Source organism: Theropithecus gelada, chromosome 14 (genome assembly GCF_003255815.1).
Source record: "Theropithecus gelada isolate Dixy chromosome 14, Tgel_1.0, whole genome shotgun sequence".
NCBI lineage: Eukaryota > Metazoa > Chordata > Mammalia > Primates > Cercopithecidae > Theropithecus > Theropithecus gelada.
Genome location: NC_037682.1, coordinates 15375407 through 15388975, shown reverse-complemented (window position 1 = coordinate 15388975; position 13569 = coordinate 15375407). Strand labels below are relative to the sequence as shown.

The 13569-nt window shown below is 40.1% G+C and overlaps 1 protein-coding gene across 1 annotated transcript; it reads left to right on the top strand.

The window, feature by feature from the left end:
• The first annotated feature begins 9716 nt into the window (after window positions 1-9716).
• LOC112607252 (olfactory receptor 9Q1) lies at window positions 9717-10652 on the top strand. The gene has a single exon (XM_025358364.1). It carries the CDS (start codon window positions 9717-9719, stop codon window positions 10650-10652), a length of 936 nt encoding a protein of 311 aa, XP_025214149.1.
• The last annotated feature ends 2917 nt before the right edge of the window (window positions 10653-13569 follow it).

Sequence of the window (13569 nt, the reverse complement as noted above, 5' to 3'; positions counted from 1 at the left end):
TTGTCCCCCTTAAGTGTTATTGCTACAATGCATAGGTTTTAATATGTACATATCACTGTCAATTATTTTTAAATAGTTTGCAATTTCAGGATGAGCCTCACATTATCTCAAGTGTAACTGAGCAGGCCATTTTAATATGTCAAATGGTTGATCCTCTTTTTAGCCTTTATTAATTTCTGTGTGCCTTATATTGTGGTCAGACAATGTGTCTTGTATGATTAACACATACTTGATTGAGAGTTGATTGGATATTAAATTCTAAATTCAAAATAATTTTCTCTGATTTTTAAAGCATTTTTCTTTCTTCTGGCTTCCAATATTCACTAGAGTGGTTGCAAAATTTGATGGCAGTCTTGCTCTCATATAGGTCACTAGCGTTGTTGTTGTTTTTTCCCCTCTCCAGAAACATGTAATGGATTCTTTTAATCCTTGAGTCCAGAAGTATGTTTTGTTCAGTACTGGTATTAGAATCTTGGTGAGCTCTTTGGAGCTGAAGGCTTAAGATTTGTTTTTAAGCTCAAAGAAATTTCCTCCTTTTTAAAAAATATTATCATCCTCTTTTTACATTCTCTTAGAACTTTTATTGAGCAGATATCTATCTTTTGTGCCTCTTAACTTTTTCATGGTTCTCTTTCCCCCTGGTGGCATTTTTTGCTTTAAACTCTGGGAAGTGTAGCGGGTTTATAATTTACAGTCTCAATGCAGGTGTGCAACAAAAATAACTTCTTAAAATTTCATTTTAACTGAATTCAGTCTTTTCCACCGAAGGTAAAATGAATCTTTTCCAAACCAAGGCAACTCAGTCACTTTCAGTTTTAAACATAACCCATTCAGGATTTAAACCGTCAATTCAAAATTTTTTCTCATTTCCCCCCTTCTTCTTCTCCTTTTTGTTCCCTTCTTTTTCCAGGATGTGATCTAAATTCTCAGGGGCTTTACGTATGACACTGGCATCAGAATGGGACATTTAGTATAACTAATTTCCCTGTTCTCACTGTTCTCTGTAGAAAGAAAGCTGTTTTGTTTTTTTTTTCTTCTGCTTCTTATTGCCATTGCTCCCATCTGCTGTTGCCATCCATGATCAAGCCATGGATTCTCTTTTAAGAAACATATATGCTGCATTCTCTTTTTATGGCCCTCAGGTTCCTTTGGCTTTTGAACCCTCTCAGTTTTTAATATGGAGGTGCCAGGATTCTGTGAAATTATCTTTGTCCCTCTGCTTAGAAACCTCCATCAACCACTTTGGCATGTTGCTTTGCTGCCATGGTGGATGCAGAGAATCTCTAGATGGCTTGCCATAAATTATCCTAGGAAGTGAGGCATAAGTATCCCTTTTTTCAGATGCTTCTAAAAATGAGTTGAGGACTTGTATCATTTACAGACTCCCTCACCCAGGTTTGGGGAGTACTGGGGCATTGACTCCTTCTTAAGGATCCGGGCGACATCTATAATCTAACTGTGATATCCTCTGAACTTCCCCTCTCCAGCCTACACATAACATTTTTTTTTCAAGTAAGAAAACAACTCTTTATCACAGTGCGAATTTTATGCCCAATAGTATAAACTCTCTGCTTCCTGTCTTTCACGATTGCTGTTAAATTAAGATGAATTTTTGGGAATTCCAAAGAAAGCCTTGTATCCTTCTACATTATGTCTCTTGCAATTAAAAGCTTTGCTGTCAAAATGATTATTTCTTTAACGCATTATGATGTGGTTTGGCTGTGTCATCTTGAATTGTAGCTTCCGTAATTCCCATGTGTTACGGGAGGGACCCAGTGGAGATAATGAGTCATGGGGGTGGTCTCCCCCATACTGTTCTCTTGGTAGTGAATACGCCTCATGAGATCTGATGGTTTTATAAGGGGAAACTCCTTTCACTTGTTTCTCATGCTTTCTCTTGCCTGCCACCATGTAAGACGTGCCTTTCACCTTCTGCCGTAATTGTGAGGCCTCCCCAGCCACGTGGAACTGTGGGTCCATTAAACCTTTTTTTCATTGTAAATTACCCAGTCTTGGGTATGTCTTTATCAGCAGCATAAAAATGGACATATTAATACACATTAAAAATCTATTTAGAAGTTCAATTAGTTCCTTTATTCCATGATGTATCAAGCCCACTCCTAAAGAAAAGCATATGACAAGTAATCACTGCTTTCTGAATCATGGAGGTCAAACAATGGCTATAAGGAGCATGGGATATTGAGGGGTGGTGGTTTTGGGACTCGTTGGTGGGAAACTAGCACTTACAATCTCAGAATATTATTTGACTGAAATTGATAATCTTTGGAAATACTAGATAGTAATAGATTTTCAGATGTGCCTATGATTATTTTGTGAGACTGTCAACCCCTGCTTTATGACACCATCACAACTCCCAAGATGTGTCTGGCAGAAGCTGGTGACTGCATATTGTAGAGCGTTTGACAAATGTAATCCAGTGTATACACTTCACCTGCTCACTCTCCTTTCATGCCCTCATCTATATGTTTCACTTTCTGTGGCCTCCATTGCTGCTGACCCTGGACTGGGTGATAGCTTCCTCCAGCAGCTGCTGATTTTCCACTTTGCTCTGTATATGATTCTGTCCAGACTAGTTTTGATCCTGTTCTCTGACCTGTTCATCACGAAGCCCATCTAAACACCTGCAAATCAGGTCTCTAGGCAAAGATTCCTCAACGTTTCTCTGCCTTTTCCTCATGCAGAACTGCAGTTCGGTTGATTGTTGAGACTACAGCTTTGGTCTATGTGTGCAGCAGTAGGCAATTCCTTATAGGGGAGAGGGCCGTGACCATGTTTTAGACAGTAGTGAACCCCAGGCTGACCATTCCAATTTTATAGCCTGAGGACAAAAAGGCAAAGGAGGCCCTGAGGAAAGCTCTTAATAAAGCCAAGTTGTTCTAATTACCTTCATAGCTCTGCAAAACACTCAACAAACTCCTCTGTTGTACTAACCATCTGGGCTCTCATTATCATTTGCAGGTGTTCATGCATTCTAGGCATGGAACCAGGCCCCTAGAGGTAGAGAATTTTCCAGGCAGAAGTTTTCCATAAAGTCCGGCTCTAGGGGAAGCAATGAAAGACAGAGGCTGAATATCAACAAAAGAATTCCATATTTTAATGGGGGAAAATATTGATAAATATTTGAAATTCCCTTATGTAATGACAACAACAGGGAAGGCTAACATCCATAGAACATTAACATTGAGCAAAACTGGATGAAAAGATGATGAGGAGATAATTGCATAATAGATTTAAGAGTACTGCCATCCAGAGAAAGAACGCTTCATTATCTCTGATGATATTTCCTGTATTTCCTTATATGATTAAAAATGTTATATTTTGTTTGAATGATTTGTAATTTTGTCCTTAAGTGAGAAATTATATGTGGAATATGTGGCATATTCCTTGGCACTCGGCAGGCACAGGGATGTTGACTATTCCTGTGGTCATCACAATTATTATTAGTGTGTTCTACATTCATTAAAATGTAGACAGAAAGTTTTATAGCTATCTTAAAGTAACGATTGTTATAAGCTCTACGATGTCATTGAATGTGTGTAGATTCAGGCCAGGAAGCAGAAGAACGATTAAATTTGGGAACTGTATGGGAAAGACCATCCTGATTACTATCAGGGTACATTAGCGAAGAGTGTTTTTATTTTCTCTCTTTATTTACTTTTCTCCATGCCTTTTTGAGTCCATTGCCAGGACTCAAACCCAAGCAATCCGACCCAGAACTCATATTTGTAAGACTTAAAAAAAATTTTTTTGTGGATACATAGTAGGTGCATAAATTTATGGGGTACATGAGATATTTTGATACAGCCATGCAATGCATCATAATCACATCAGGGTAAATGGGGTATCCATCATCTCAATTCTTTGTGTTACAAACAATCCAAGTATACTGTTTTAATTATTTTAAAATGTACAATTAAATTATTATTGACTGTAGTCACCCTGTTGTGTTATCACATACTAGGTCTTATTCATTCTATTATTTTGTACTCATTAACTATCCCTACTTTCCCCACATGCCCCAATACTTTTATCCAAAATTCACAATGCCTTCTGTCTAGTAAACTGTAAGTGGTAAAAAAAAAAATTACTGGTTAAAAGGGACAAGTTAAAAAATAAAAGCTGTTTACATTTAAGATTAAAGTACTCTTGGGTATGAAAAAATCATCATGGTCATGGTATTTTTAAGAGCCACAAGGAACACTAAGCTGGGAGCTTCTTCCTGATCCCCTGAACCCCACCCCCTCAGCCAAGGGAGCAGATTCAGGGCCTAACAAGACATATTTTCTATCCCAGGGTGGGAGGGCATAGCAACATTTTACCAGTAGCATTTCAGAATTGCTGTGGACCCACCGTTGTCATGTGCCTGCCATTCTTCCTCTTTTCTAATGGGAGTGTTTATTGTGGTTATTCTGCCTGTTCAACAATACATTTTGGGTATTTGTGGGCAGATGTATGACTTGTTTTTGTAGTTCATAATTCTCTAAACCAAGGGGAGCTGCATCTGGACCTGATGGAGATCATAAGATCCTAGATGTTGATCTTGATGTAATTTGTTGAAGTTTATAGGCCAGGGTAGGGGGAGCTTAGGGTGATGATGAGTATATTTTGTATGTGATTTGAGAGGGTAGAATAAGAATATTTATGGACAATAGGAATATTGGATCATGGTTCATAAAATAAACTTTACTCCTGTCCTACTGTGTGTAGGATAAACTTCCTTGCTTAGGGATGTTGAGCTTGACTATGTGGCTTGCTTTGACTGGTGGGACGCGAGTAGACCTGATGCAAGCAAAGACTTAAAGTGTTCTTGTGTAATGGGGCTTTGTCTGCTTGTGATTCTGCCATTTTTAGGGGAACATGCCCTGCATAGTTTGCTGACCCAAAGATGAGGAGAGACACTTGAAACAGATTGTGAATCAAGCTGCAGCTTGGCCAAGTTAGCCGAGCCCAAGCCCAGCCTAAATAAACTAAATCCTGGCTGACCACAGACCTATGAGTGTGAGAATAAATGCTTATTGTTTTGTGCTGTTGAATTTTTGGGGTGCTCATCACAACACAGGAGCTAACTGAGCACCCCATGGTCAAATACTTTTGAGGACTGCTGCATAATATACAGTTCATTTTGGAGATTTATAAAGGAAATTATCATACTAAAATCTTCGAAAAATTTTCTAGTAAAGATAGTTGTTTCACTTCGTTTAACCCAGCTTCTCAGACTTCTTTTAGTATTGAATCCTTATCTGGTATGTTAGAAGTTAAAAAAAAAAAAAAAAAAGCGTACTGTTGTCTGACTTAATTTTTCTCTATTAGAGAAAAGTTTCTTCTTTGTTGAGGAAAGTATCTTAAAGGATTTCTTCATAATGAAATGTAAGGACTTCCAATGCAAGGTCTAAACTGAAACTATTTAGAGCTTAAAGATTTAAGGCCGGGCACAGTGGCTCATGCTTGTAATCTCAGAAATTTGGGAGGCTGAGGCAGGCAGATCACTTGAGCCCAGGAGTTCAAGACTAGCCTGGCCAACACAGTGAAACCCTGACTCTACTAAAAATACAAAACATTAGCTGGGCATGGTGGTGCACCCTGTAATCCCAGCTACTAGGGTGGCTGAGGCATGAGAATTGCTTGAACCTGGGAGGCGGAGGTTGCAGTGACCGGAAATCACGCCACTGCATTCCAGCCTGGGTGACAGAGTAAGACTCTGTCTCAAAAAAAAAAAAAAAAAAAAGAAAGGAGATTTAGATTATTATGCACAATAATATATAAAACATTTTTAGCATCTCAGTGGATTGGGTAGGATAGGGATTTGGAAGATTTTGGAACAGGGAAAAGAGAAATACAAACAAAAGATTTTCTCAGCAGAGAAATCAATGGAGTCAGATGGTAGTGGACAGGCTCAAGGTCAGGAGCAGTGTCACTCAGTGTCCCTGGAGTAGCCCTTGGGCTCTCCTGCCCATATGCATTTGGTCATACTGACCCTCCCTTTCCTAAAGAGATTTGCCCATCGTTCTCCCACTCTCTCTTCTGTCCAAACTGACAAAGTCCACCTCCTCTAGGAAGCCCTCCCCAGTTTACCCTACCTGTAAGTAATCTTGCCCTAGTACTTTACCTACTCATTGCTTGTTTACCACTATCCCCATAGTAGAGGGAATAGTATTCCCTTAATACTACTATTGCCATAGTACCGTACCTACTCCTTGCTTGAGAGTTTAGTACTTGTTACCTTATAGAATGGATAAGAATCTCACCTATTAGGCTGCACATTCTTCATCGGTAGACATTGTGTTGTCTTTTTGTTTCATTTCACATCTCTTGCTCTCATTTAGAACTCTTAGCACAGTGACGAGTCAATCAACCACATGGTTCCATTTTCTCTTGGTTATCATAATTGTCAGAGAGGGCAATTATTCTGTTTTTTGTATTTTTTTTTTTTTTGAATTGAGACATGTCGAAATTCAATGACTTAACAAAATGCCTGTGAATTTGTGGCTAAAACAATACTATTGTGTCGCAGATGTAGAGAGCTGGCAAAAGCTCGGCCAATAAGACGAACTTGCCAATTTCTCCTCTGGGCAACATCTCAGGCTTTTGTTTTCACTATGTTTTCATTTGCATTTAAAGAAACAAAAGGGAGAGATTTTAATGAGGCACTTGACTCCCAGAGAGGGCAAACAGAAGACATGATGTGTCTTGCTGAGGTTTCTGTGTAGGGTGCCCAGTTGGCCTTCCTGGATAATGTGGAGCAAAGTCCTGTGTTTCCAAAGCACTCTTCTTTCAGGATATGGCCACAGTGATGAAGGTGGCAATGGGCATAATTTCTAACATTGTTCTGATGGAAGAAATTAAGGTTAGATACATCTGACTCCTCAAGGGACCATGCAGAGCTAGGATTCAGGCCTTTTAAACCCCACTCAATGGGTGTATGGCAGGGCTTTGAGAACCGTGACCAGGAAGAAAGTCTTTTCTCCTCCTATGAGAGGGACCAGGTGCCTAGTGAGAAACCCACATTTGCAATAATTGCCTTTCCTTAGAGACCACTTTAGCCATTGATTGGAGACCTCAGAGCTTTTGTAGCAATTATTAGTGTCTTCTCCAAAGAGATTTCTGTTGGAGCTGGGAGCCCACAGGAAGAGGCTGTTCCACAATCTCTGCTGTCCCTGCCTGGAATTGAACAAAAACCAGAGTGAAGAATACATCCTAATCAGATTTTGCAGATCTGGAAACAGAAAGAATAAAATGGCATCTTTGGCAGAAAAGAACTGACTAGAAGGATCTTGAGGATGGTAGGGTCCAGGGACTGACTTTCAGGCAGTGAAGTTATTATTGTCCCCATATTGATTCGCACATTGTGTGTGCATGTGTGTGAAGAATGCAAGAGGGAAGAGGACACTGTGGCTCCAGGAGATTTGCTTAGCATTATAACTGAGCAGGTCTGGGAGAGCAACCAGAACCATCCAGACCTCCTGATGCTCAGCACAATACTTTTGACCCTACACCCTTAGGATTTCTCCAAGCAGTGGGAGAGAAATGACCTTTTAGACATTAAGGAAAAATAGTGGACAAAGAGAGAAGAGGACCTGCCAGGTAAAGATGTGGAATTTAGGTGAAGAAACTGACCTGGTTTTCTTGGTTCCCGCTCCATTCAGATCACCGGATCCAATTTCCTTTAATTATCATTTTTTTTTCTAATAGTTCAGTCTGACACAAGCATAGCTGCCAAAGTCTTATGCTTTAAAGATGGTCCAATGTCCTTTCTATCCTGTTGCACTACAACTCTGCCAAAGAACTTACGGTTAGCTCAAAAGCCTCTATCAGTCTTCAGATATTAACAGACTGCAGAGCTGGTATTTATGTTTGTTTAATTAATGGAGGACACCTTCTGAGTAGGGGCTGTTGGAATAATCAGGCAATGCAGTGAAATCTTGTTATAAGCTAAACAGAGCTTCTGTGTACAGGTTTGTTCCTAATGGCAGTTCCACCACTTATGAGCCATGCAACCTTGGGAATGATACTTAAGCCCTTTCTTTCTCAGTTTCTTTATCTGTAAAATGAGGATAAGAAAAGTTCCTACCTCATGCAGTGGTTGCGGGGATTAAATGAGTTAATATTTAAAGCCTTTACCATGCGCTGAGCTCCAGGAGCACATGCTCTGACCAGGGAAGGAAGACAGGACAGAGCTTTCCTGTAGAAAGTGCGATTTGGGTTGAGGTTTGAAGGTAGGGTAAGAGCTGGCAAGGACTTGTTGGATGCAAAAGAGAAGGTGTTCTAGGCAGAAGGGGTTTGTCCTGCTGAAAGTGCAGAGATATAGGAGAACCTGGGGGAGATTAGAGAAGCGTTGAATAATTCAGTATGTCTGGAGAGAAGCATAAGAGGGTGAAGTGTGGCTGTGGGTATCAGGATTTAGAAGCAAGAAAGAAGCATGAAGAAATAAGCGGAGGAGATCTCATAGAGGGCCTTTCCAACATGTGGAGGAGTCTAAAAAATATCCCATCCTAGATTACAGTAATCTATTGCCTATTTCAAAATAGCTAGAGGCAAATAATTTGACTATTTCAAGCATTAAAAAGACAAATATTTAAGGTGGTGGACATCTAATTACTCTGATTTGATCTTTACAAATTATGTGGATGCATTAAATTATCACAAGGACCCTCCAAAATTATCCTGTCCATGATGGGCACCGTGGCAGGATTTTTAACAGGGGAATCAGATGTGATCAAATTAAAGTCTTAGAATTATCACTCTGACCACAGTGAGGAGGAATAATTTGCAAGAAGCAAATATATAGACAGGGAGAATAATTGGTTCCATGGCTGTTGTTCTAACCCAGGTGAGAGTTGAAGAGGACTTGATATCAGGGATGAGTTGTGGTCATGGGGAAAAAGGGACAGAGTCCTGACATGGATATCCCCATGGTAGGCAAGAGCCTATGTGTCAGCACTTAGTGGAGCAATAAGGAAGTTTTGGCTCAGAATGGCTGTCTGGCTTGCAGAGTTCACACAGCTACTTAGCAACAGAGGTGGGAGAATGTGCACCCCTTTTCTGAGAATGTTTACTTCTATCTGTTTTGTCAACATGCTAAGATGACTCTATGCCACAGGACTCCCTTGATGGGTCCTGAGTCTCTCTCTCTCTCTCTCTCTCTCTCTCTGTCTTTAGAGAGACAGCTCTCTCCTGTCTGCCTTCCCTGGTCAGAGCATATGCTCCTGGAGCTCAGCACATGGTAAAGGCTGAATATTTTCTCATTTTCTCATTCTCTCTCTCTCTCTCTCTCTCTCTCTCTCTCTCTCTCTCTCTCGGCTCTCACTCCGTCGCCCAGGCTGGAGTGCAGTGGTGCCATCTCGGCTCACTGCAGCTTTGACCTCCCAGGCTCAAATGATTCTTGTGCCTCATTCTCCTGAGTAGCTGGGATTACAGGTGCTTACCACCATGCATGGCTAATTTTTTTTTGCATTTTTAGTAGAGATGGGGTTTCACCATGTTGGCCAGGCTGGTCTTGAACTCCTGGGCTCAAGTGATCCGACTGCCTCGCCTCCCAAAGTGATGATATTACAGGTGTGAGGCACTGCGCCTGGCACACCTGGCATATTTTGTCCAGAGTACATGTTCAATAAGTGTAAACAAGAAATACAGGTAAATCCTATTTGCAGTTTCCTAAGTTGCTTCCCATTCTTCATGTCTCAGGGACCACTGGCATCATGGCAGAGATGAACCTCACCTTGGTGACCGAGTTCCTCCTTATTGCCTTCACTGAGAATCCTGAATGGGCACTCCCTCTCTTCCTCTTGTTTTTATTTATGTATCTCATCACCTTATTGGGGAACTTAGGGATGATTATTCTGATCCGCATGGATCGCCGGCTCCACACTCCGATGTATTTCCTTCTGAATCACCTCGCTTTCATGGACATCTGCTACTCATCTGTCACTGTCCCCCAGACGCTGGCAGTGCTGCTGAAGCATGGAGCAGCTTTATCCTACACACGCTGTGCTGCCCAGTTCTTCCTGTTCACCTTCTTTGGTTCCATCGACTGCTACCTCTTGGCCCTCATGGCCTATGACCGCTACTTGGCTGTGTGCCAGCCCCTGCTTTATGTCACCATCATGACACAGCAGACCTGCTTGAGTCTTGTGGCTGGAGCTTATGTTGCTGGTCTCTTCAGTGCCTTGGTGCGGACAGTCTCAGCCTTCACTCTCTCCTTCTGTGGAACCAATGAGATTGACTTTATTTTCTGTGACCTCCCTCCTCTGTTAAAGCTGACCTGTGGGGAGAGCTACACTCAGGAAGTGGTGATTATTGTGTTCGCCATTTTTGTCATCCCTGCCTCCATGGTGGTGATCTTGGTGTCCTACCTGTTTATCATCGTGTCCATCATGAGGATCCCCTCTGCTGGAAGCCGGGCCAAGACCTTCTCCACCTGCACCTCCCACCTCACTGCTGTGTCACTCTTCTTTGGTACCCTCATCTTCATGTACCTGGGAGGTAACTCGGGCCAGTCTTTGGAGGAGAATCGGGTAGTGTCTGTGCTTTACACAGCAGTCATCCCCATGTTGAATCCTCTAATCTACAGCCTGAGGAACAAGGAAGTGAAGGAGTCCCTGAGAAAAATTCTCAATAGAGCCAAGTTGTCCTAACCATCTCCAAACTTGGAAAATCCCAAGAACCACCTACTCTGTAGTGTCAGCATTCTGGACGCTCACTATTTATAGCATGCTCAATGTCTAAATGAATATATTATGGTACTAGGTATAAAAAAGAACCAGAACTTTTAGCTCCAGGGAGAGGAAGGAAGACAAGGAAAAGTCAACCTGAAAAGAGATTGGAGTGGGAGTTTTGATTCCCAGGACAAGTGACAAAAGGATTTGAAATTAAATCCTGTGCAATCCAAATATGACACACCTCACCTGTCTGTGATTATAAGAGTAGTTTTTTTTGCAAAATTTTTAATGAAAGATTTTCATCGTATAGAAATGTTAAAAATAATGTGTAGTAAATTTCCTATACACAGTACTGAGATTGTGTAATTACTAATATTTGCTATCTTTACTTGGTTACATAGATGTAATCTATCCGGGAGTTTATTCATCAATCAATTCACTCATCAAACCACCTTTTTTTTTATTCATTTCAAGGTGAGTTACCGACATCAGCATTAGTACCCTTTACTTCTATGCACTTCAGAATTATATCATCACTTAGGATTCAATATTTAGATTACATTTATTTTTAATGATCAAACTATGGTCGTTTGATGATCCGGTTAGTAAAGCTGACCCTGCTAAGGTATTCCTTCATATTCTGTTTGTAGGTCTCAAGAAGGCCTCACACAAACTTCTAAACAATGCCTACAATAACGTGTCAGTCAATTGCTATCACTTGTGGATATATGCCCTGCTCTTTTTCTTCCCTACCTATTACAGCCGTCTCTCATCATATGGCAAGACTAAAAATCCACTTAGCAAAGTTATACCTTCCCACTGCCCATAATGGCGTGCTCAGTGTCTGTATCATAGACATTGACTGTCTGTGTTCTCAAAGCTTTTTCCCTCGGGGAGGCAGAACATTGCTGCATTCCACATGGGGATAGGCAGGAGGGTGGTCCTTGCCTATCCTGGGTCCGTACACTCTCCGGCAGCTCAGCCTGCATCCAAAGCCTCACAAAATCTGTCTGTTCTTGATCTTTACTTCTCTAATCACAGGGGACTTGTCTCAATCAAACCCAAAGGACTGGAAGAAAATAGGCCCCATCTATTAATCTTTTCTTCATTTAAACAAATTTTTATACCTGGAACTCAAACTTCTTTTCTGTCTCCTAGATTACAAAATAAAAAAATAAATAAAACCCCCAAACCAAAACCAAAACAACAACAACAAACCCAGGATCCCCTGTATGTGAATGATATAAACAATTGTGGAAGGGGAAAGGTGGGGAGAAGGTGACAGTATCTTACAAACCTAGGATGATTTTAAACTCAGCCAGACAAAAATGCTGTGTCAAACATGGAATTCCAGTTACAAGACTTTAAATGGGAAGAAGATATGTGAAAGGTGGGAGACTCAGCATGCAGGTAGCCAAAGGATATTCAATGGAAGGTTACTTATAGTAAAATAAAACACATCTGAATCTTTAAAGACATTATGTTTATTCTAGAAGACAGGATATATTAAAGTACATATTGTAATTTTCACAAGAAATATTTTATCCCTTTAATAGTTTTTTCTCTGGTTGTGGAAACCCAGGCTTAAAATTTATAGCTTCACTAAGAGGGATGGTTGATAAATAGTATATGTGTCAATTGTGTTACAGGTGGTGTAAAAAATATTAAAGAAATGTTAGAAAGCTTGAATCAGTGATATGAAATTCCCCCCGGTTGTAAAAGACAATATTGCGTCTGTGTGAATAAAAGCAGTATACTAAGGAGTTATTTGCTCTCTTAGAATCTACCAGAAGTCGGGAAGTACACAATGAATGGAAAGGGGCTACTAAGAGAATAAGTTGCCAGGTAGAAGAAAAAAAAAATTAATGCCTCCTTCTGATTAAATTCTAAACAAGTATTTGCAGATTTATATTCAAGAAGGAAGAGCTAAGTGAAAAGACTGTAGGAACTAGTGGTCATGAAACCCCATGTTGTATATGGAACATTATCTACCTTTCCGTCTATAAATAGACCTCAGGAAAAGTTAAAAAATGCTTTCCATTTAGGTATGGAAGATGAGTCGGGGTTCAATTAGGACATTTTTAAGAAAAGTTGACAATAGGGAAGTTACCTGATTGTAAATGGGTGTCAATATTTTCTTACGTTCTGCTATATCTTGTGTTGAACTCATTCAAATAAAAAACCTGTGATTCTTTTAGTTCAGTTATTTTAATTCTGGAATGGAAATCCTACCATTTTTGACAACATGGATTTACCGAGAGGACATTATGCTAAGTTAAATAAGCAAGTCACAGAAGGACAAATATTGCATGATTTCACTTATATGAGGTGTCTAAAAATATTAGGTTGGTGCAAAACGAATTGCAGTTTTTGCCATTATTCTCAATGGCAAAACCTCAATACCTTTTGCACCAACCTAAGTCAAGCTCATAGAAGCAGAGAGCTGCATGGTGATTGTCTCAACTGGGGAGAGGAAGAAACAGGGGAATTGTTCAATCAGCATAAAGTTTCAGTTATGCAAGATGAGTAAGTTCTGGTCATCTGTTGTACAACATAATACCTATAGTTAACAATATATTGAATACTTTAAAATATGTTAAAAGAAAAGATCTCATGCTAAATAGTCTTACCACCAAAAGGCCAATCAAGCAACCAAACCCAAAATCATAAACCCAGAAAACAACAAAAAAGAAAACCCACAAAAGAACATTGGAAAATTTTTGGAGATGACAGATGTATGATATGTGTATATCCAAACTCACCAAAATATATATATTAAATAACTGTAAGTTTTTTATATAGCAATTATGCCTCAAGCTTTAAAAAATCTGCTTTTGGATATACATGCTTAAGGGAAATCCAGATTACTGAAACCAGGAAACACCATCTACTG

Excerpts from the sequence above, each read along its gene's own strand:
- LOC112607252 (XM_025358364.1), top strand. The coding sequence starts at position 9,717 with ATGGCAGAGATGAACCTCACCTTGGTGACCGAGTTCCTCCTTATTGCC.